This window comes from Sparus aurata, chromosome 12, assembly GCF_900880675.1.
Source record: "Sparus aurata chromosome 12, fSpaAur1.1, whole genome shotgun sequence".
NCBI classification, from domain to species: Eukaryota; Metazoa; Chordata; class Actinopteri; order Spariformes; family Sparidae; genus Sparus; species Sparus aurata.
Genome location: NC_044198.1, coordinates 19,879,533 through 19,902,680, shown reverse-complemented (window position 1 = coordinate 19,902,680; position 23,148 = coordinate 19,879,533). Strand labels below are relative to the sequence as shown.

The following is a 23,148-nucleotide window of genomic DNA, read 5'->3' as shown; positions in this document are numbered from 1 at the left end:
ATCACTTCATCAGCACTTTTGTCAGATTTTGTTTCCCTTCTCAGTTTTGGAGTCTGTGTTACATCAGGACAAATAAACAGAGGCACTGCGGTGGGATAACAGCCCAGCCAAAGTCAAACAGACACTTCACTGACTGACGCAGCGAGTAGACCATCAGTAAGTCTGACTATCCAAGTGGCACATCCTCTCAACAGCAATTTGAATGCAAAAAGATCTCGCTGCATTTCAAAGCACGACACTTGAACAATCTCTTTGTACATAAACACATTTTTATTCAGCCTGATATAGGTTACACATGGAAAAAAAAAATCAAAGTCTAAGAGAACTACTTCCCTTTGTGGAGCTAATGATATGACAGTTTTAAATCAGCTTCAGATCCCCACTTGACAGCTTTCAACATTAGCTGCCGTGGGCTGTGAGGAATTAAGCATAATCACATGCTACGACTGACCTGAGGCTTTTTTTTTCTCCTTTCTTAAAAAAAAAATGAAAAAAATAATAATACAAAAAAAGAAAACATATCCCCTCAGCAGTCATTATGTGTGTTTTCTCACTAAAATGATATGGAATGTTATCTTGGAAATGCAGGTAAAACGAAAAACTGTTCTCTGCAACAGCAGAAAACAAAATAAGAAGAAACGGAATTTTTAAAAAAAGACAGAAAACTGATTCCCAGAACTCGGTTCCCAGGCTGCTACTGTGTGTGAGGCATTAAGAAAAACACCACCTCAGTCCAAAGTGTGTTCCGACAACAAAAACAACTGAAACCTGCTGCTGTGATTCAGTCTCATATTCCTCAAATGTGGATATGAACAGGAAACACCACCTCGATGCTTGACAGTAGAAGAAGGTATATTAAATTTACACTGCTTGCAGATCAGCTTTGGAGTCTAATATATTAGGACTGACAGTCATAGATACAAAGCAAAGACTGAAGAGGGAAAAGAGGGGGAGGGTCTTAACATTTAACTAGTGTTAGTCTTATTTTTTTAACTTGTAAATTTCACAAAGTGCAAATTTTCATTTATATTACATCATAACCAATTTTTAGAAATTGTTCTTTTTCTATTATATAACAATGAAAAATGGAAAACCTAGCCATAACCAACCCCCCCTCCCAGCCCGATCCCACCAGCTATCCATCAGAATATTTTTTAAAAAAGGAATCACTAAATACATGCTGCAATGACGCCCACCAATTTGTTTGAAACTTGACCAAAGCCTCCTTTTTTAGGCTCCTTGAAATCTCTTACAGTACACCGTTACTGTCAGCGTGCGTTTATAGTTAAAATATATATATATTAATCTATCATTAAATAGTATGCCTCTTGCACAGTCTTGCATGCATTGAAGAGCATTTTGGGCAAGCTGTACAAGAAGGAGAGGCGTGTGGACGGACTTGCTCAGGCTGTAGGCTCCGGGCCAGGTCCAGGCACTCTTTCGCCACCTGTAAACGTTTTTTTGCCCTTTACTCCTTGCAACCACGTCAGTCCAAAAGATGGTTCTCCAGTGTGTTTTCGTCGAGTGAGCATTTGTTTGTGAGTGTAGGTAAATGTGTGTGTGGCGTGTGTGCATGTGTGGTCCTAAACTCAGTTTCACAAAAGAAGTGTGTAGATCACTGAAGTTTTGTTCCGAGCTTTCGTTGTCTGTTCCTACAAGGAAGAAAGAGAAAGGAGAATTGAGTGAAGGAAAAATGCAAGAGTCTCATACATATTGAGGGACCGGTCACACAAGTGGTTTACTAGCCGGGACAAATTAACTTCATATATTTTTTGGTGTTTGAGCCACAAGTTTGCGCCATTGAACCCAACAGCTTCTCTTTACAGTACTGATCTGATGGAAATAAGAGTTGGAGAGTCCAAAATGCAAAAAGCTACTGACGCTTATTAGCCATGTTGCTCTTTTCATTTTTATTTAAACTCCTATTTTCAAAAATTAGCAGATCAGACTGCATCAAGAGGACGTTACAACTGAGCTGGTGACAAACGAAGGAGGACATTTAGCGTCTTTCTCATATCTGTCAAGGAGTTGGAGATGTGCGGCACTGATCAGGCAGCTGACAAGCAGTGAAGCTGCTAACGGTTGTTCAGTTTAAGTATGTTTTACTTGAGAACTCAAACATCGTTCATTCTATGCCGAGTTTGACGGTGACGCCCATCTCTACAGTTCCCTGTTTGCTAGTGCATTTGTGACGTCAGATATGACACAAGATTAAAAAAAACAAATCAAAAATGCTTTTTTATAGCAGGTTTACCTGTATTTAAAAACCCTGCATATATGTGCTAACTTTGATGTAACAATGGTCTTTTGTCACCAAGCCTTATGGCTTATATCACCTTACCATGTAAACTCCTTTGTGACACTTTCTGGTGTGAACGGGCAATACTGGCGATATATGTGATTTAGGACCTGATATGTATCCAAGACAGCAACTTACCTCGCCTCTGATCTGGTCACTGTATACTCAAACCATAAGATGTTGGGGATCAGGCTTGTGTCTCGCACCAGGAAGTACTCTGATATTGGCCTATCAATCATGAAAGAGAAGATGATTAGAGTAGCTGAAGCTAGATATTAGTCTTATTCATTAATTTAGGCTGAGGAGGAATCGTCTTCCCCTGTGACACACGAAGGAAGCAGAGAAATGAGAGCACTACTTACCACGCTGCTATTTTGGGGAATAATGGTGTCAGCACCTCCTGTGTGAAAAAGAACCAGACTATGCCAATCGTACAACCGGCCACTCCGCCGTAGATAACCTGGCTCCAGGTGTGATACAACAGGTAGACCCTGAGAATGAGAGAGAGAAAAAGACATAATGTCGAGCAAAACACAAATTGATATTCAGTTGTTTTCTTTGTTTTCTATGGTATTACAGTTAATACCTTTGGATTCTGGATTGCCATTGATCCATCAGCTATTACTGCCTTACTTTAACATAATTCCTTATTTCATAAACCCTTGACATTATTGTTTTCTGCCTTAATATGCACTTAAGAGTTTGGGATTTATTTTGAAGATTTAAGGGAGGTGGGAGTGGGTCAGTCCCTTACCTGCTGTATGAGACTGATAAGGCTATGCCCAACAGGATGATGGACAGTATGTGTCTCCACAGCAGGTCCACACATCGAGCATTGTTCGTTTGATGCATTCTGAAAAGAAACATCAGCATGAGTTCATACCATGACATCTGTGACTGAGGTGAAAGTGTCTAAAGAGTGATAATCAAAAGTGTGACTTTATTTCATATAATAATGAAAAGAAAATGCCTTAAAATAAGTCAAATTAACATAAATGTTTTTTTTGGCTTTTATTTTTTAAAACTTTAAATGACAGATCTCTAACACAATGCAGTATTCGTGACATTTTCCTAACAGTGTTGCGATTTGATCACTAAATGTCTACTTAACAAACATACCAGTAAAACAGACTCACCTTAAATAAAGGAAAAGAAAGAAGTAAACAACAAAGAACCAGATAAGCTGGGAATGACTGGAGGGCATCCCATACTCTGTGTTCAGGTTTGTGTGAGCCCCTGCAGAAAGACAACAGAACTTGACATTAATATATATACATTTACAGTATGGAGTACATTGTCATACAAATATCAAAGCAATTATTTTGTTCAGGATAATAAGCAAATATTAGAATAAAGTGAGCATCTCTATTACTTCAGTATACAAGAATATCTAGCTACCTTAAGGCAATAACACCTGAAGAATTTTGTACACATAGACAAGCTTGTTGCTTCACTCACCTGCACATGGGCGCGGCTCTCTGAGAATGTGCTTCAGCAGCCAGTTTACCCCTTCATTCAGGATGAGCCCACCAAAGAAGGAAATCTAAACAAACAAACAAACAAACAACAACACATGAGCACTTCCAAAACCTCTGACCTTTCTGAAACTACTGCTCATGCTCATATGAGTTAATAATGGCATGGTCAGAATGATTAGAAAAGTGATGCACTTTCTGAAAACAAACAAGAAAAAGGCTCATGTGCTGAACTCACCGTGTGCAGCTCGCGTTTAAACACTATGAGCGTAACAAAACCCACAAGGACTGCTATGGGAAGGAGACTGACATAAGCCAGCACTTGACCCGTCAGATCACCTGAAACACAGTGAAACAGGACGTGTGTTAAAGCACATCATGAACGCCTGTGAAGTCACCTAGCACTGGTGGGAGTGACACTTTTGAGGCACTCAGTGAACCCGGATGGTTAAAATATTTAACTGTGGCGTCAGTTAGGAAGCTGCTGTGATGGAGTTGCTAATCAATCGTCGTCCTATAAACACCACGTTATTTAAATTTGCTCAAACAGTGAGCTCGGTGGAACATGGTTTATGCTAGTTATACCAAACAGTGTCAGGCCAAGCAGCTAGCTACTACGTTAGCCACAGTCCTGGCTACATTTCTATAAGATGAAATAGCTACTTTTATCGACCACAGTCATGACACATTATTTGCTGTTCAAAATTAGTGAATTTTGTCGAACAATTCGCACAGGCCGCGGCATGTTCGCTTATTCCTGAGAGGACATATCAAAGCCGATATTAAAACAGCTAGCATGCTAGCTAGCCTTCATTGTGGACACGGAGGCCTACTGCGCATGCGGCGCAGTCTCACAATTTCGCAGCCTGGGTTACATTCCCCGCTGTGCTCTAGGTTGGATAGCGTCTCACAATTTGGCAGCGGCACCAACGGCCGTGTCCATTCAGTAGCAAGCAAACACACGCACTGCTCGAAAATGACAAAGCGGCCGGCTGTTAGCGGAGTCTCGGTAGTTTCAGAAAAATGTCGACTGTACGTACCCTCGGGGAACTCTACGTGTGTCAGGGATATGGACCGCCATCGAGGTGGTGCCGAGCACTGCTCTTCCAACGCCATCTTACCCGGACACAACCGGGCAGTCCCAGTGAAACGCCCCAGACACGTGTCTAACCAATGGTGAGAGGAGCTGTGTGTTGAAGCGGGCCCCGGCAGCGGAGCAGCCGTCCAATCCCAGCCGCACACCGGAGATGAGATATTGTGCCCATAGAGAAGAATTATTGAATGAACAAAAAACACAAAAGTCCAGCACTCCACAATAAAGCTGCGAACAGTACTCATTCAAAAAAAAAAAAAAGATTACTAAATTGATGAGGGTTTAGATTGTTAATTACAGACCTATTGAGTGTAATGTTCTGATCAGGAATGTGGCTTAATATTAACTGTATGTGCAAATCTGAATGCAAAGGGTCAAATGCTCAAATATTTAAAGATACACTATGTAACTTTTTCTTAAGTAACAATTAGGGAAGTCACGCCCCTTTCCGATTTGCCCCATGGGACCCTGTTTAAAAACACTATGTATGATAGTGAATGGACACAGACAGAATTGTGTCATGAATCACACTGTTATGTCCCTGGAAATTGGAAAATGATCTTTTAAATTGACAAAGATCATGTGTAATTCATGTCACAAGATTTTTTTTCTTCTCTCTCCATTCACAACCACACAAAGTTTGTCTGAAATAAGGTCCCATGGAGACAACTGGAAGAGGTTTGAACGTGAACTCACCATACATCTAAAATGTTCTCTCAAGCTGCATTCCATGTCTCAGGTGCTCTGTCTCTTTATTTGTTCATAAGCCTGTAAAAAGTAAAACTAACAATGATTTATTGTTCCAAACAATTATTTAGTCTATAAAATGTATTTGAAAAATAATGAAACATTTCATAGTGTTATGACATATAAATGATTTCATGTATACTCACGGGAGTTCCGAATATTTTGTAGCTCACGAGGAAGCTGCCTGAAATATACTGATTATCATCCCTAGTAATGTCCCCCAGTAGCTAAGTTGCATTGTAGGTAATATGGGCGCCAGGTTATGAAAAGCAGTCCACTGGCCTGCACTGCTCTCCTGTAACACTGCTCATTGTGAACAGCTAAAAAACAACTGATCAGAATCGATAGAGCAGAACCAGAGGGATCACCTTTTTCATTCCACGTATTCTTTTTAAACAATCCAGGTATCTATATTACCCACAATGCAACTGAAGCCACTGAAAGACAGAACTGGAAGCAATTTCTCTGATTACATGCAGCTTCCTCTGTAGTAACAACAACTTTATACTGCTCTTCACATGCAGTAGTGCTCGCTGAAAGCCTTGGAGTTACCCTTTAAGTCTGTGTCATACACTGCAGTGGATTGCCACCTTGTGGACAAGCTCACATTACTGACTTTTGATATTTAGAGAACAATTAAGCCACCTCAGAAGACCAGAAAGGCCCTTTTCATACATTTTTCCCACTTAATTGTACTTTCCTAAAGACAGACTACACTCTAAGTATTTTACTCAAATCACTGTGATGCATGTGAAATACAACGAGCCGTCATCAGTTGGGAAAAGGCAACAATAAACATTTTTGTTTAATAACAAAAAATAACATTTAATATGGAGAATCAAAATCAATTTACAGTTTGTGCTGGCATTGTAATTTAACAATAGAAAAGACAAAAGGCATGAAGAGGACACTTGTAATTAACAGCAGTGACTTTTGAAAAAAATAAAAATAAAATAATTCTTTCAACATTTTGGCCGTCTGAAATCTTTGTAAAACTCTATATTCTAATGCATATACGCCAGGTATGGGAGTCCATGCCTGAATTTTGACTTTCAAATGATTCCTAAATATTTTCTTTATCTTATTTCTAATTGGGATTTAATAAACTAACAACTAGAGCTGAGTCCGGGTCTAAATGTTGCAGGAATACTATGATTGATGCATTTCACAGAATCTACACTGTTAGCATGCAAAGGCTGTCGGAGGAGTTCATCTCTGATCATCTACTCTCAGGGCCCAGAAAAAGCAGACCGATATGCAAACACAAGACTAAACATTAGCATTTCTTCATAACTGCATTTACCTGCATGATGCATACTGATGCAAATATACTTGAAACTCTACATTAACAGGACTAAAACATGGGAGAACATTTTTTTTTTTTTTTGTTGTTGTTAAAAGCAGTGCACCACAAGGGATCGGACCACAAGCAGTCAACAGTTTACATTTCAAAGATGGAGACTAAAACAAAAACTTTGGATAGTAACCAGAATATATTACCATAATATAGTTTTCTGGGAAAGATAGTATCTCTACGTTACAGCATTTATGGTCTACAAGATCAATTATGTGTCACTTCTATGATACAATAAATAATTCAATGTTTTTTTTATATTCAAACTCTTAAAATGATTATTCAAAAGGGTTGTTGTATCTTCCTGCTTTTCTGATAAAGTGCAAAATGCTAAAAAACACAAAGTTGCACATCCGTCAAAGCAAAGAACTTATTGTCTGTAAAAGCTCTATTTACAGTTAAGGTTCATGTTTGACGGAAAGACAGAAATAATTATACATAGCTCATGACTGTACAGTTTAAGGAGAACACAATGTTATAGTATTGCGACACTGCGACAAACAACATTTCTGAGCTCTGAATCTCGGAGGCGTGTTGCAACAAGAGCAGGATTTGGATTATCAAGACCACAAAAAACACACTTCTATGATTATGAATAACAAAGAACTGACTTCTGCTAACGTGGATGATCAAAGGACGCCAACACTCATTGACACTGATTCACACAGACAGCCATACATTCTGTGCTTCTGCTGCCATTCATAATAAATATTCTTGTCATAATATTTCCTAAAGATGATTCCGTATTTGACAGTGTCTGAAACAAACAAACACACACTACAGTCTGCGTATCAAATCTGCTTTTGCAGAGAACTCACTTTAACTTGGCATCTTTGTGCCCCCTCCATATCTCTGTGGTCGGAAAGTGTTTCACAGTTTAAGGAAAACAAAGACAGTTCGGGGGTTATTATCAGTGCACTTGTTACTTCTGTTACAGTTTGGTTCTCCAATTACCGGTTCTTCGATACAGGTCTTCAAGAAACCAGAAACTAAACAATGATGTCCTTTTCAAGACTAGTAAATGGCACCGTTTCATTTAGAGGTTGTGTCAGGAAGAAATCAAGACAACATATGTACAGTGTATGTGCACACCGATGGAAAATAACCATATGTTTCTCATCACCAACACTGACAGTGTTTTTTTGTCCCCAAAGGTGTTCCAGATTGTTTGATGCATTATGACCTGTCACAGTATGAAAACCACAGGTGGTAAATAATAAAATGAACATGGCATTCCCCCTGTCGGCCACCATAGTTATAGGTAACATGGGCTTTTCAAATCTTTTTCTTTTCACTAATCCACCTCTGTTACGCTCATTTCCGGTCAGTCACTTTTAAGATAAGAACAACCATAATCAATAGGGACAATTGTTCCAAATTTTACACTGAAGACACTGATTAACTTTATACAACTTGTGTTTGAATAATGCCACTATTTCATTTATTTTTCATTTGGTTAAATTAAAGCTTAGCAGGTTGTAGAATTTCAGCCTAAAAATTTGGAAGCAATTAAGGTCTCACAATCAATTCCTAAGAACATTAACTGTGAGAATTTGACAAAAAAAAAGAAAAAAAACCAAAAACAATCGTCAGTCAAGAGATGACACCTCTCCCAATATTGATTTCAAGTTATAATGCAAGTCATCACTCTATAAGAGCCCCGTTTGAGATACTGCCAGATGTTCTCACACCTGGTACTGTGTCAGCTGAAGTTTCTTTTTGTGCCTCCATGTAACAACACTATGAAACAACCATGTAAGTCAAAAATAAAAGCAGCTTATTACAGTACAACGCCTATCTATGTCATGTTGTTGGGCAGTGACCTCTAGTGGCTGTCGAAAATCAGTACAGCTGCAAAGGAGGAATTGACTAGAAGTAATACAGAGATGGAAAAGTCTGTATAGGAGGAGGTCAGGGACGGATGTTTGGGTTGAATAAGCACACGACTTTCATTCAGTGCAAAACCAGATGTCAACACAAGGTCTTTTGGTGACATAACTCAATGTTAGTTACTCAGGTAACGTGGGTATATTTGTAACTGAAGTGACAGAAATAATGAAGTGTTCTTAAGCAAAACCATAATGTTTTTCTGACCAAACCCTAACCAAGTAGTTTTGTTGCTTAAACCCAACTACACTATGACCTTATGACTTTGCTTTTGCGCTTCAATGGCGATATATGTCATCTTGGGAGACACTGACAATCAACCTATTCAGTCGTTTGGGTATGAGGATGTGTTGTCTCTGCCAGATACAATCTGAGGTTAGCTGTGACTTACATAAAAAAAGTAAATCTTAACAAAATGTAACCATCTGCCTTTTAGCTGGATTAGCTATGTCCACTTTGACTGAGAAGACTGGCACTGGGGTCATAAAATAGCATTGGGAGAATTTAACGTCTACGCGTGTAACATGTATGCATTTAACACACTGGTGTGACATTAACCTGCCTGATTAAACACACTTGGAATAAATACTTCAGAATAATCAGTGGGGAGAAAAGCCCATTATCCTTCAAGTTTTCAGTTGCCAAGCCTGTCAGGAATTGTCATGGTTTTAACAAATATCTTTGCCATCATGATACAAAAACATACAAACGCACAGTATCGACACACTTTCAAACCACTTCTTCTCACATAATAATGAAGACAGTGATATCCCACAAGTCAGTGTAGTGTAGAAGGCCCAGTCTTCATGTGTTTGTTAGAAATATCCGTGTCGCTCAACAAGGCAGAGACAAGTCCTCACACATCTGAGATTAAATGACTACAGTAGCCATTCTTGATACGCAACACAGCAGCTGTTATCAGGAAGAGATGGAATCATGTTATCCAACCGCTCTCCCTCGTTAGCTCAAGGACAAGTGATGCTGTAGATCTGGATGAAAATATATCCCCTTACAACAGTTGTGTTTGATGAACACAGATGAATGAACCATAATTCTGGTTCTCAGTGTACCGGTCAGCCCGCTGCTGCAATCGGCCTGTACAAGCCCAGTGAAGACCTTAGTGACGGCTAGTCATCTTAGTTGGGCCCTGAGGAGCCCTCTGTGTCTCTGGGCAAGGGTACCGTTGAGCTCCATGAGGCTTTCGATTCCCAGATAGCCCAATAAAATCTCACTGCGGCGGTGGGAAAGGTTCAGGATGTCCTCAGCCAAGCACTGAGTTGAGGTGAAGCGGACCTTGTCATGATCAAACATATCCTTAAGGTACTGCACAATTTGTTGCTGCAGAGGAAAGAAGGGATGTGAATGGCAGAAATTGTTATGTAAATAGTGATCAACTTAGTTTACAACTGTGCTCTGATTTTACACACGAACTTTGGAAATCTCCTCCAAAGCTACAAAAGATAAAGGCATGACAACTTAGCCTCTTAAAATTACATTCATTTGAATTACACCAAATGCAGTCACTTGCTTTTAAAACGTATGAAAAGAAGTGCTGTGTCTGCTCTCACCTTGAAGATAGTGCACACTTCACTCAGGTGCTGCCTGGGTCCCAAAAACCCAAAAGCTAAAACAGGGCTCACGTGTTCTGATATGGCATAGAAGTGGGAGATGAAACCATCAGGAACCTATGAGGATCAGTGAGAGAACGCGTCGTCAGCATCAAAGATGTAGAACGGTACTTTGAAGATGAACAACAAAGCTCACACTCACCATCAGAAGACGCCTTTTTGCTTTCAGCACGGACCAGCAAGCAGTCGCCAGAGCCTGTTATTCAACAGTTATTCTGTTATTCAAGTAACTTTTCACCAAGCTATCAGTGACACATTCAAGGAATTTGTGTGCATGTGTTTAGATATTAACCGTTTCTTTAAAGCTGTCGGAGAGCCAGCGGTTCCTCAACACGGCTACCACAGAGGAGGGAGGACTCTCCAGGTCTTCAAAGGCGTCCATCAGGATAAAGTCCAACACTATGTCGAAGAAGTTCATACACACCACCTGCAGACATGACAACCACAATACTGTGTTTAATATCACAGTTTTACCAGTAACTACAGAGTATAAATGCACACATTTCATTAAAAAAGGTGCCATTTAGAGTTGCCCATGGTAGTATTCTACCAATTTTACATGTTAAAGTTTTTTAGTCTGAATTTGTCAAACCTTGGTCCTATTCCACAGTGTTGTTCTACTACAATTTACTACTTTGCAGTATTGATACTTTGAAAAATTAGTATTTAAACCATTTCAAATATTCAGAGGATATATGCATCTATATCTCAGCAATTTTTAACATCACTAGTCTCAATAAATCTAAATCTGAAAACCCACTGAAAAAAATCCCTACTTCTTGAGGCAATTTAAATATTTATGTTGAGCTAAAAATTTTAAACAGAACCGAGAGGATTCTTGAGTAGAAACAACTGCATTTTCTGAAACTAATTTAGGTCTGCTGTGTATGAAACCAAATGAATCATTTATATAAAGATGGATTGTTTGGCAGTTACATAATTGCTTACAGTGTGTCCCTAAAAGTGAGCTGTATAAGCACGAGTAACCCGACTATTGGCTGTACACCAGTTTAAGTTTAATTCAGGCTAGACAAAGGGTAACTCAAGTTCATGTAACTTTCTATAGTATCACTGTTCATATGAATAAACAAACAAATAATCTTAAAGTTGGAATAAACAGTAAACACAAAAAATTAAACATAATTTAGTCAAATATTCAGTCCTCTTGAGGGCCGACCATGTAATGAAGTGAAGACAACATGACATGAATGACAGCATCACTCACCCCTCGGCCCTCCAACTCCATCTTAGTGACCGGCCATGTTTCCTCTCTCTGAGTGTAAAGCAGCATGTCCTCATAGCTCTCCAGGAAGGCTTTGGGACTCTGTGATAAGACACCACAGGAAGTGAGTAGTTACAGCTGCGCAAAATATGTCCACAGAAGCAGGAGCTTGTCCCGTTTATCCAAAAATGACAAGTTATTGAGGGAGGATCCAGACGAGGAGTGTTTTACCTTGTTCGCCTTCACCATCAACCCTGTAATCATTTGCTTCCCAGTCTCCATGAAAAATGTGCGGTGAGTTTCATCCAACAACAGGAACTGAAAAAAGAAAGAAAAACAAAGAAGTCTATTGTTATAATGATTAACTATTCCATGACACCTTGTGCAATAGTTTAAAAAAGCAAAATACATTTCAGTCATCCAAGTTTGTTTTCCTTGGGGGGTCCAAACTGAAACTTTATTGAACACCAAGGGCCAAATGCAAACACCTCTAGTATCACTCTGCCAATCATGCTTAGATTAGAAAAAAATATTAGGGATCCTCTAAATGAAAACTTCTTCTTCTTTTTACCTAAAATAATTATAATAAATAAAACAGCATACACATTATTACAATTCTTTTAACTTTTTCTTTTTTTAGAGGCATCTGGTGGGCCAACTTAAACCCTATGGCAGGCCAGCTTTGGTACACAGGCCCCACTTCTGGCAGGCCTGATATAAACAAAGAGGATAAGTTAGGTAATATAGGTAAGTTGTGTGAGCTGGGACAGACCTGGAATGCTTGTCTTACACAATGGAGCTTGGCAAGGAAGTCTTGGTCACCATAACATTCAAGTAATTCAGTCCTGGTAAAAAAAAAAAAAAAAAGAAAAGACAAGGGTATAAAACTCAGAGAAAACTTTTTCTTCTTTTAGCCACTGCACATTTAACACAGTATATATGGATATTTTGCAGCCTGGGGAAAAAAAAGCTGTAAACACAAGTTGTCTTATTTTTATCTTCTGATATTGACCGCTTGATGTTAAGTCCAAAGTTCACTCTCCTTTTAGCTCCGTTTTGGTTTTCCCCAACTCCAATAACACTAAAGCAATCTGTAACACTGAGACTAACAACAGAGTCTCTGAGGGTTTCACATAGTCATTTAATTACTGTTAATATAAAAAGGTTGATTAGCACAGTGATAGATTAGCACATTACCTCAGGGACCTATAGGACACTTTGCTCTCCCGGACCAGAGACAAGGCTTCTTCATAGAGAGCTGCTGGCTTCAGTGGCTGGTAGACCTCGTCTAGAGACATGGCATCAAACAGCTGCACAGACAAGACACACATACCTCAGTGTACATTCCACCTCTGTTTTATAATAAAAAAGCAGCAAGTGTGAATGAAACATAACGGCATGCAAGTGTACCAGTATGTGTACTTGATACAAGTTCAAGGTTCGCCGTGGGAAATCAGGAACTGTCATAATGCATGTTGTTTTCAGGCTTTAGAGAGCAGAGGAAAAGAACTTACCTCTGCAGCCGAGAAGAAGGACTCGTCAGAGGCAACAGTAGTCGCATCATCGTCTTGCAGTCTTTGGAAACTCTCTACTTGAGGTAAGATAAGAGTTCCTTCACTCTCTGCGAATAGAGCAACATAAATGTTGACTGACAGGCAGATAATTAAATTGAAATATAAAATGTGTGCCCCCACTGTAAAGAATAAAAATGATACATACAGACCAAGATTCTACATCACTCCTACGCCTTCTTTTTATCAAGGTCAAACACAAGCTCAACAACACAACTTACCAAAGTCTGCCAGCACACTGTCTGTTGGGATGGTGCTGCCAAAATCCTCTTGTAGGTGGTACGCTCTGTGCAATAATGTCTCCAGCTTATCAGCAAACACTTTATTACGGGCTTCAACCTATAATGGAGATTGAGGAAAAGCATAAAACAGGCCCAAAGTTAGTTTAATAGTACATAACAAAAGGCTCCTGGATTAATGTATTTTCTTTCAATTGGATCGTCTTGGTGTGTCGGCAATAAACCAACCAACAACACCACAGGGACTGTAAGAGATCCACACTGAACCATGAAATTCACCACAGCACTCAATCTGTAAGGCAGTCCAACCATGTACAAGTATTTCATTTAATGATTACCACAGGAAAGTCTCCACACATTGCCCCCTGTAGAGCGAGGCTACTGTTGCTGGAGGTCGAGTGGGTGTGATGACGAATATTCAGAGCCTGTTCCCACTTTTGCAGAGCTTCCTCAAACAACTCCATCCCTAAAAGGAAAACAGTGATGATTAGACAGAACCAACTGTTTGTTTGTGTTTTTTTTACTGGTTTCTGGGTCCAAAAATCTAACATTCACCAAACTCTATTCTACATTATATTAAATTTCCTTTCCTCTCTCTACCAAAACAGCATAGTTACCATCGCAGATGTTTATGTTTCATGATTAACTATTACTTCAGACTAAAAAGTGCTTAACAAATACAGAGAAATACAGAGCTTATCTCTCTGAACCTAGCACTATATATCTGAGGTAATAGAGCTAGCTGTCACCACATTTTACATAGAGTTAATGTATTACATTTTCATAAAACTGTGAGTGACAACCGATACATACCCATCAAATATAGATTCTCTGCATTTGCATCCTCTATTGCCATTGATTCTTCAACCACAGGCTCCGCTTCCCAGGGGGTGGATGGATTGGCAGACTGATTTGGAGAACTTGGAACCCGCGTCTACATCACAAAAACACCCACACAAAAAGTAACATTAGGCAAACGTGGATTAAGAAAAGTGGTGAGCAAAATTGACGGAAAATTAGTTGTAAATTGTAAGACTAACAGATGCCAGGCTGTGTGAGGAACTTGAGTGTTTACTGGGGGCCAAGGATGAAATTCCACTCATGGTGTCATTGCTCCGAGTGCTGGGACTCATCATCTGTCGACCACTGAACGGAGCTGTGAAGAGAACAACATTCTCTTGTTTGCATGTTTCTCAGCGGATATTGATACAGCAGTATCCACAAAGCAAAATTATAATTTCAAAATTTCCTATGTCCACACCTCTCTTTAGTGACGAGGGTCTTCCTGTCCTCAGCAGAGCCTCAGGTATTCCCACGGTCTTCTGGCCCTCCTTCCCCTGTGTCACCTGCTTCCTTTTTCTGCCCCGCCTTTTTAGCTGGTGAGCAGTGAGAGCCAGAGCTACACTGCCCAGTGCTGTGGCAAACAGCACCTTCTTCAAGCTTGGGGTAAGCTTTAGCTGTGAAAATATGTTCTGGGAGCAGGAGAGACAAACAAACGCATGAGCAACATAAAGGGCACTATTAAACATTAATTCAGCCATTACTACTTATCTTTTATTGAACAAGTCTACACCGGAAATCAGATAGTGCTTGAGATGCAAAGCACAACTGTAAATACAAAGTGCGTTACCTGCCCAAATGTGGAGTAGAGAAACACAGGGATCTCTGCTACGGTCATGGCCAAAGCCTGGGCGATGGACATCCCGTCAGCTTGTCTCATTGACATTTCAGAAATTTGAAATGCCTTCAGGCCACGGCTCTCCAAAGCTCCTTCAAGGTAGCCGTTAACGAGAGTCTCCTCTCTGTTCTGGGATCAGCCAGCTCAGGGCTTGCTGATGAACTGTCTGTCTTCATCCACTCCTGGGCTTGTACTCCACACTGGTCCAGTGTCTGGCTGTGGATGTATTAACCTACAATAGATAAGACATGAGTTTTGGAAATTACCTACAGTGTGCCAGGATCCTCGTTTGTAATGCTTAAGACATGACATTAATAGACACAATAATGAATACAACAAGGCTGTTGGCTCCAGGGCAAAACCCTCGAGACCCAGAGTTAAGTTCGTGGTTTAAGCTGTGAAAATCAAGGTCGTATTAACTGTTAAGCAGCAGAGAAACTTGACATTCTTCCAGGTACTTACCAGTCTACACTGTCTGGAATGCAGCTGTCTGGACCAGCCTGCCCTACACCTACAATACATGACAATAAGCAGGTGTGGTTTCACCGTGGGACTGGCCGAATCTTCTCTCTCTTTGTGACTGACTTATACAAAAAAAACATATACTTACACAAAACAAACAATCACTTTCCAGTCAGAAAGGACTGAATATTGTTAATGGAGAAGGTGCTAGCTGACAGAGACTTGGCTGAAAGGTAAATAGCAAGCTAGGCAGTTAGCCCGTCAAGCTATGATCAGGTATCAACTTTTATTTTATTTTACGTAAATTACACAGTAAGCCTGAGCTCCGTCTTCACAAACTGTGTTGGTGACAGGCCAGAATCAACAGTAGCAGGCCGTTTACAGCCCTGACAGTATACAGCGAGCATGCTAATGTTAGCTAGCACATTTTGCTAGCCTAGCTCAGCCTCATCTGTCACCTCACATCATAGCATCATCCGGTCCACCGGACACCGACTGCACGGCTTTGAACTGACACCTCGGAGGCGTCAGCGGTTGTGTGTACAGCTCAACAGCAGCACCACTAATAACATAATCCCTCACACAAGTACATACCGTGAGCATCCAAGGCGGCAGGGAAGGACATTCCTGTGTCACAGTCAGTGCAAGTAAAAGCTGCACACTAGCTTTTTGCTGGGGGCGTGAGCTTTGGAAACGCAAGAATACTGACGCGGCCAGCGGCCAATGGAAGGAAGAGTACAGACGGGTGCTTTTCTCGCTGACCATTCGGATGGAAGGAGACAGAGGCGAGTGCTTTTATGATCCAATCAGGTCGTAGATCATAGAGCATCGTCCCTGCATGAGCAAAAATCAAAAGGCAAAATCTGTTAGAAGTTTCCTGTGGTTCATATGTGTGTCAACATTACATTACAATAGAAGACAGGTAAATTAATTATTTTGTTATAATCTTAACAATTAGACAGCCAATTAAAATTGTACATTCAATTGCTAGTGTTTTGCTTTAGACACCGTTGTCAGGCACAGAGAACTGCATTTGTTATTATGTTTTTATAACCGAGCAAGAACAATACTTGAGCACAGCCATTATAAACAGGCCGTAATCATTAAACTAACGTGTTTATACAGTATACAACCGGCTATTGTTATTTGTACAGTAATTTGCGACTTCGTATAGTGGAAAGCTAAATTTACGAATGGCACTTGAAGGCGGCACAGCGAAGTTTCATTAAGGTCACTGTTTCCGGTTCTGTTGCTTACCTTTCAGAATAAGAGTGTGAGAAATATGCGCAGGCCAGAGGCAGTTCAGAAGTTAAAGAGAATCTTTGGACATGCTTGTAAAAATGTCCTTGACCTATATCTCTAATTCAGTAGTTTTCAAAACCCTGTGTGCGAGCTGTACACTGTACGAGATTGTATAAATGTATATTTCCTATGTTGTAGTGAAAATCTGGCCGGAAGTTGTGTCCCTGGATAGAGGAACACAAAGCGGATATATGGAAGGTCCAAGAAATCATTCGTAATCTACTTTGTCAATAAAGTGGGTAAGATAACATAGCCAATTTACAGTAGTAAATCCAGATATGCTGCCGTACTTCAGACCACGATAGAGCAACTGTTATCTGAAGGGCGATGAAAAGTAAACTTAACGGGAAAGGGGAAGGATCCAGGACCTGAGAGCTCTCATCAGAATTAAGCGAGATCAGCCATTAAAATCTGTAAATATGAGTCCTGTTAACTGCGATTCGTCCATGGCCGAGTCTGTGTCTTTCGTCGCTTCTGCCTCAAGTTGAGTGGCTGTTAAAATGAGTGTGGCCGGGGTCTCTGGAGCAGGGCTTTCCCAAAGGCCTTGATATGAAACCTTTGGTAAGAGCGAGCCGGTTATAACATGTTATATGTGTAACGCAGAAGGATGTTACAATACAAGTGTGTACCTAAACCTTAAACGACTCTGTTTCACCCTTTCCGGTCCATGCAGACCCTCTGGCTGTGCCTGCTAAGCGTGAGCCTCCCTCTGTTGTTTTGGTTTGGACATGTGATCCGGCGGGATGGACCTCCGCCCGCTGTGCAGAGCAACGGGCTCAGGGGCTACACGAGGATCCCCCCCGACAGGATGGTCCAGGTGAGAGGCAGGGAGCGGGTTTACACAAGATACAGCTGCCAGAAGTTTGGATCAGAGTTATATTTCATCACCGATCCTGAAAATCGTTTTTGGATCTTTCCCATTTTCCACATTGTGCTGTTCTAGCTTCATGTTTTGCCCAGAATTAGTGGTATTGTATTGCTGAAGGCAGATGCTGATCAATTTAGGATTGAAAATGAGAAATATTTTCGATTATGAAGGTTATAGCCTCAATGAATTAACAACTGATGATATTAAATGTGAGAAAATAGCCTGCCCTAGTACACTAAAGCCAAAGGGGACATCCCCGGCCCGAGGAGCAGGGGGTGCCAAAACGTTTTACATAGCAGGGCCAAAATGTATTCATTCATTCTTTCAAAGGTTTAAGCCTAAAAAAATAACAAGGTTACACTTTTTGCGATCATTTTGAGATTCAGAAAAATACTCAGAGTTAAAACATTTTTATAAGAACGACTGTTCACTGACATGAAGTGTTTTGAAAAATCAAACACCTTTTGCATTCTCTTGTTAAGATGCAAAGTGATACTAAAATCCCCCTTTTCCTAACCTGATTGACTCCTCGCATCACTCTGATGTATCATTTTTCCTGCTTAATCCTAATTACAGATTCATTATATTTAATGAACATGGTTACTGCACAAAAACAAAACACCAGTAACGGTTCTAATCATAATTCTATTGTGCTGTCGGCCCAAAGTGTGCTTTCCCACAGTGGTACCACATGGGTTTTCAGGGCCCCAAAGGGCAAAAATTCCAGCGGGCCCTGCTTGCGCTCACACACAGTGGGCCTACACAGGATGAGAGTGGGTTTTCCCCTGCCCACACTGCCCACAGAAAATCTACAGTGGGCTGAAAGAAATCGATAAACAGAGCTTTTTTTGTTCTGCCTGATTCTTGCAATTTTTTCGTTTCTGTCTTCCTGATTGAATGCACTCATTGTAAGTGGCCTTGGATAAAAGCATCAGCTAAATTAATTTGATAATGAATAGCTTGAGGCTGGAACTTCTATCTTCTGCCACTCCAGCTGGAATACAAACTTAACCAAATCAAAAACATTGAGAAGATATTTTAACATGCATTTTTACATCCACCTTTATATAATTATTAGTGTTGAATAACATCGTATTAAATATTAGTCCCAGGGAGCACATCTGCGTCATGACCGTTGGTGTTGATAAAGTGGAACTTGTGTTCATCTCAACTCAACTCAACTCAACTTTATTTATAAAGCGCTTTAAGCAGCCGCAGCTGGGACAAAGTGCTGTACATAAAACATCTAACAGCCTAGTGAGGTACGTCTGATGAATAAATGTTGGTCACCACTGTCTCATGTCACATGGAATCACATGAAAAATCGGCTGTTGAGGAATGCTTGCAACATTCTGGTTCCAGTGATGTGCCGCTGAAATAAGATGAGCGCTAGTTTGAATGCATTTCCTGTATTTATAGGCACACAAACCCAAAACCTAAAACAACTCTCTACCATCTCTCTTAACAGTTCCTGGACATGCACTGCAACCAGTGTGCCTTGGTCTCCAGCTCAGGTCAGATGTTTGGAGCAGGTGCTGGAGAGGAGATAGACAACATCGGATGCGTGATCCGGATGAACAACGCGCCCACAGTGGGGTACGAGAAAGACGTAGGGAGCCGCACCAGTGTTCGGGTTGTGTCTCACACCAGTGTTCCCCTGCTGGTGAGAAACGAGCTCTACTATTTCGAGCAATTGGCGGACACCACATATGTGGTCTGGGGTCCTGAAAGGAATATGAGACAGGACGGGAGAGGACGTGTCTTCAATACGCTTGTGAAAATTGCGAAGAAGTATCCAAACGTCAGCATCTACGCAGTGACCCGAGAGAAGATTCAGTACTGTGATAGTGTGTTTCAGAATGAAACTGGAAAAAACAGGTACAGTATGATGTTAGCGTCTGAGCTTTGAAACGCATCCCGTGATTCAGTCTAATTAATGATATTTTTTACCATACTAACCTTAACTGTTACCCTTTTTACTGTCAATTACTCTTTGTCACAAAACTCCCTTCAAAATAAGATACTTCCATACTTGATCTACAATAATGCAATCAAATGCATCAAACTTTATCAAGTGATTTATTAAGTAACTAAAAAACTGATGTTATCAAATACATGTAGTAAAGTAAGAAATTAATTTTGCATCTTAAGACTTGAGACTTAAAATGGAGATAGTCACATGCAGTACAAGTATCTCTAAATTGTACATGAGTCAGGTCAACTACATCCACCGCCGGTGTTGGGGTCATTTACAATGAGTATGCTGCAATGTGCTGTTTTGGTATTTTCTTAATTTAAGAGTTAAAGATACGTTTTTAAGAACAGATGTTTGGTGTCTCTTTCTCAGAATGAAAACGGGGGCGTTTCTCAGCACCGGTTTCTTCACAATGATTCTGGCCATAGACATGTGTGACAGCATCCATGTTTATGGAATGATCGACGACAACTACTGCAGGTGAGAATCAGCTTAATGATCTGTGCTCAGCCTTTCTTTTTCAATCATTAAGTGTTGTCAGTCATCTTTTACGTGTCTCTTGTACCCCTCCCGACAGTCGAGCCAATCACACAGCTGTTCCGTACCATTACTACGAGAGGAACCGAATCGACGAGTGCAGGATGTACAGAGTCCACGAGCACACGCAGCGCGGGGGTCACCGTTTCATCACCGAGAAGGCCATCTATGCCAGATGGGCAACACGGCACAAGATGGAGTTTAAACACCCCACCTGGAGCCTCTAAAGATGGCCAGAAGATGTTCCTTCTCTGACGCTGGTATTCACGTTCGCTGGCTTTTGATCTTCTTTGCTGACGAAGTGTTGCCCGAGCAGAACTTTTTTAACCAGCCTATCAACTTGAGTTGACAAGGGCCTCATCTGATAGTGGCTCACTGTGGATACAAACATTTGCAACCATCTAAAGCAAAACAGCTTTGCGGTATAATCCTAAATAACTGAAATAGATGGGGACTTGTTTTCTAACGTAAAAAAAAAACAAACTGAAAATAATAATCCTAAAATGGCCGCATAAATCTTGTCTCACGTAATCTAAATCTCTAAATGTCCAGAGATTCTAAATCGATTTGAAAAAGATAATATTTACACCCCCTTTGAAGCCTAAATCTTCAATGTAGCTGCTAAGCTAAAATGTAAGCTCAGACCACATCTAACAGTGGGTGCACAAGCTCAGCTGTGTCTCATTGGTATACATGAGGTCATTTCAAATCAATTTTGGATCGCAGGGCTTTCAAGGACTTGGATTATGCCTATCAAGCTGTATGAAGCAATTTTTTTTGTTGCCATTCTGATGTTTTTTTTACTTCGTAAAACAAGTCCCTATCTACTTCAGATGTTCAGGAGAATGCTGCAGCACTGTTTTGCTGTGAAGCTCCGGAGAGGAGCTTAATGGACTAAAAAAACTTCACCCTACTTTCAGTCGGTATGTGGATGACTAGATACTGACTGAATTTTTCATGGTTGGGTCCTTTTAGATTGGGTCCCAAATATACCAGTATTTAGTTGGTAAGAGGTGGTAAAGCACCGCCCTCAGTATTACTGAATACTTCTGCTACAGTATGTATAGCCATATGTCAGTGTAGAGACTGAAGAACAATATAAAGCCACTAAACTAGACACTAAAACCAGTTTATACCAAAGCTTACAATTATTGATTTCTATTTATATGTGCCTTGACTTCCTGTCTTATTCTGCACAATGTTCATGTTATGCTGCTGTCTGGCTTGCAGCAAAATAATGCACTTTTACTCTATACAGCAGGAAGTGCGTTGTGTAGAGCAACAACTAACGATAATGGTGACAAGTAATCAGTTCTTTATTTGGTCCACCGAATCGTCAAAAATGTTCATCCTAAATTCCTAAAAGTCAAGTTGACGTATTTAAAATGATTTGTTTTGTTCAGTCGCAGGTCCAAAATTAACAACCATCAGTACTTAACGACAAAATAACATTTGACACGCTGGAACTCTCTTTATGGAGCATAAAGAAAGTTAAATTAAAAAAAAAAATCATTTTTTTTAAATACCCATAGTGGATTCATCGACCAATAGATTATGTTTACTGCATTGTGTTTCCTGCTCTCCTCTCTGTAAAGTTGGTCAGTATTTTTGCCTGTAAGTTGAGTCTTCCTGAGATGACGTCTCTCCCGTTTCAGGCTTGTTCTTTGGGCACATTTTGTTTGTTGGCTCTGGGCCTCAACTCTACAGCAGCTGCTCATGCTCGTACACCAGACAGCCAACCACGTGAACATACCGGTCAGACAGCTTCGGACTGACTCTTAATTCTTCATGAAATACTAACTGTTATTTTTGTAAAGTGTGACACTGAACCTTCATGCCCTTCGCTTACCCTCACTACAACCAGTTACAGTGTTTAAATGTTTGACGTAGAAATAGTTGGAAGCTTTTTTGTTTAACCGAAACATTTCATGTGCGCCGAGTGCCATTTAACCCCGAAGAGGGATCAGTTTGCAGTGTTGTAACATGAGTGACGGAGCGCAGGGATTCACGCTGTGTTCACCCTAACAGAGCAGCCAGTAATCAAATGTAACTTCTGCAGAGAGGTCTGCAGTCCGCCGCAGACAGCAGTCCTCTGATACAACAGCCTGCAGGATTAAATACAATGGGGACGATAAGAGGATAGAAACAGAGCCTGCATGTCTTTGTGATTAATATCTGTGTTCAAGGGGAGGGGTATGGAGCCCCAGCAGATTTCCTGGAATGCTGATGAGATCACTGCACTGGTGTTCCACCACTGTGTGACTATCCTAAGCCTCTTGACAGAAATCTACAGAAAGATGAGAAGAGTTTCATTTCCTGAACTTTGAGGACAACAGGCCTGAAACGAAACACATACGAGGAATTACTTGTCTTCTGACGTCAAGTTTAAAAGTGTTTACCCTTCATATTGTGCTGCCCGTTTACAATGAAAAACATAGTGCTGCCTTGTCAGTTGCTTATTGCTGATTTTGTGATGAATTCCAAAGACTGTAATAGTATTTGCACTGCCGAGCAAACTACTGTGTCAAAGAGTTTCACTGTCAAGATGTTTTTTTTTTGTCGAAGTGTATTCTTTTTTAGATTTTGGTAATTATGAATAGTCTACTTACGCTGTGAACTGTTGAATGTAAACTTGACCGCTGGTCACTGCTGATGGGTGTCAACATGAATAAATTTGCTGTAAGATGCCGTCTGCTTGTGTGTGAGACTCTCGACCAGTTTTCTGTCCCCTTTGACCACTTGATTTGTAGCTACACATCGTAGCTCCGAGGACCGAGTGTGCTGGATTGATGGTTTCACTACCAGTGAGTG

At 40.5% G+C, this 23,148-nt stretch overlaps 3 protein-coding genes across 4 annotated transcripts; 1 reads left to right on the top strand and 2 right to left on the bottom strand.

The window, feature by feature from the left end:
• Positions 1 to 251: 251 nt before the first annotated feature.
• Positions 252 to 4,958, bottom strand: dolpp1 (dolichyldiphosphatase 1). The gene is made up of 8 exons (XM_030436819.1): positions 4,815 to 4,958; positions 4,013 to 4,113; positions 3,758 to 3,842; positions 3,436 to 3,535; positions 3,054 to 3,152; positions 2,662 to 2,790; positions 2,438 to 2,527; positions 252 to 1,652 (listed from the first exon to the last, which is right to left on the bottom strand). The coding sequence occupies exons 1-8, from the start codon at positions 4,888 to 4,890 to the stop codon at positions 1,616 to 1,618; spliced, it is 717 nt and encodes a 238-aa protein (XP_030292679.1). The 5' UTR covers positions 4,891 to 4,958; the 3' UTR covers positions 252 to 1,615.
• Positions 4,959 to 6,385: 1,427 nt separating this feature from the next.
• Positions 6,386 to 16,430, bottom strand: miga2 (mitoguardin 2). The gene is given in 17 exon segments (XM_030436786.1): positions 6,386 to 10,030; positions 10,032 to 10,193; positions 10,424 to 10,540; positions 10,626 to 10,679; positions 10,776 to 10,910; positions 11,709 to 11,807; positions 11,937 to 12,023; positions 12,478 to 12,550; positions 12,903 to 13,015; positions 13,220 to 13,326; positions 13,498 to 13,615; positions 13,854 to 13,981; positions 14,329 to 14,449; positions 14,556 to 14,671; positions 14,777 to 14,987; positions 15,146 to 15,425; positions 16,250 to 16,430. Coding segments are annotated over 16 exon segments (1,776 nt in total). The 5' UTR covers positions 15,242 to 15,425; positions 16,250 to 16,430; the 3' UTR covers positions 6,386 to 9,991.
• Positions 16,431 to 16,460: 30 nt separating this feature from the next.
• On the top strand, positions 16,461 to 23,028 carry st6galnac4 (ST6 (alpha-N-acetyl-neuraminyl-2,3-beta-galactosyl-1,3)-N-acetylgalactosaminide alpha-2,6-sialyltransferase 4). Of its 2 annotated transcripts, none has more exons than XM_030436788.1 (5): positions 16,461 to 16,577; positions 17,631 to 17,774; positions 19,294 to 19,703; positions 20,173 to 20,280; positions 20,378 to 23,028. In XM_030436788.1, the coding sequence occupies exons 1-5, from the start codon at positions 16,494 to 16,496 to the stop codon at positions 20,562 to 20,564; spliced, it is 933 nt and encodes a 310-aa protein (XP_030292648.1). In that variant the 5' UTR covers positions 16,461 to 16,493; the 3' UTR covers positions 20,565 to 23,028. The 2 variants fall into 2 exon arrangements, with proteins under 2 accessions (XP_030292648.1, XP_030292649.1); XM_030436789.1 differs by lacking the exon at positions 16,461 to 16,577 and adding an exon at positions 17,013 to 17,518.
• Positions 23,029 to 23,148: the final 120 nt, after the last annotated feature.

Bases quoted from the DNA above. Each gene is read 5' to 3' on its own strand.
- dolpp1 (XM_030436819.1), bottom strand. From the start codon at position 4,890: ATGGCGTTGGAAGAGCAGTGCTCGGCACCACCTCGATGGCGGTCCATA. The intron at 3,843-4,012 runs GTGAGTTCAGCA...TTGTTTGTTTAG, and splicing joins TTAAACGCGAGCTGCACACG to ATTTCCTTCTTTGGTGGGCT. The intron at 1,653-2,437 runs GTAAGTTGCTGT...TCTTCCTTGTAG, and splicing joins GTGACCAGATCAGAGGCGAG to GAACAGACAACGAAAGCTCG.
- st6galnac4 (XM_030436788.1), top strand. From the start codon at position 16,494: ATGAGCAAAAATCAAAAGGCAAAATCTGTTAGAAGTTTCCTGTGGTTC. The intron at 17,775-19,293 runs GTGAGAGGCAGG...CTCTCTTAACAG, and splicing joins CCCCCGACAGGATGGTCCAG to TTCCTGGACATGCACTGCAA. The intron at 20,281-20,377 runs GTGAGAATCAGC...CCCTCCCGACAG, and splicing joins ATCGACGACAACTACTGCAG to TCGAGCCAATCACACAGCTG.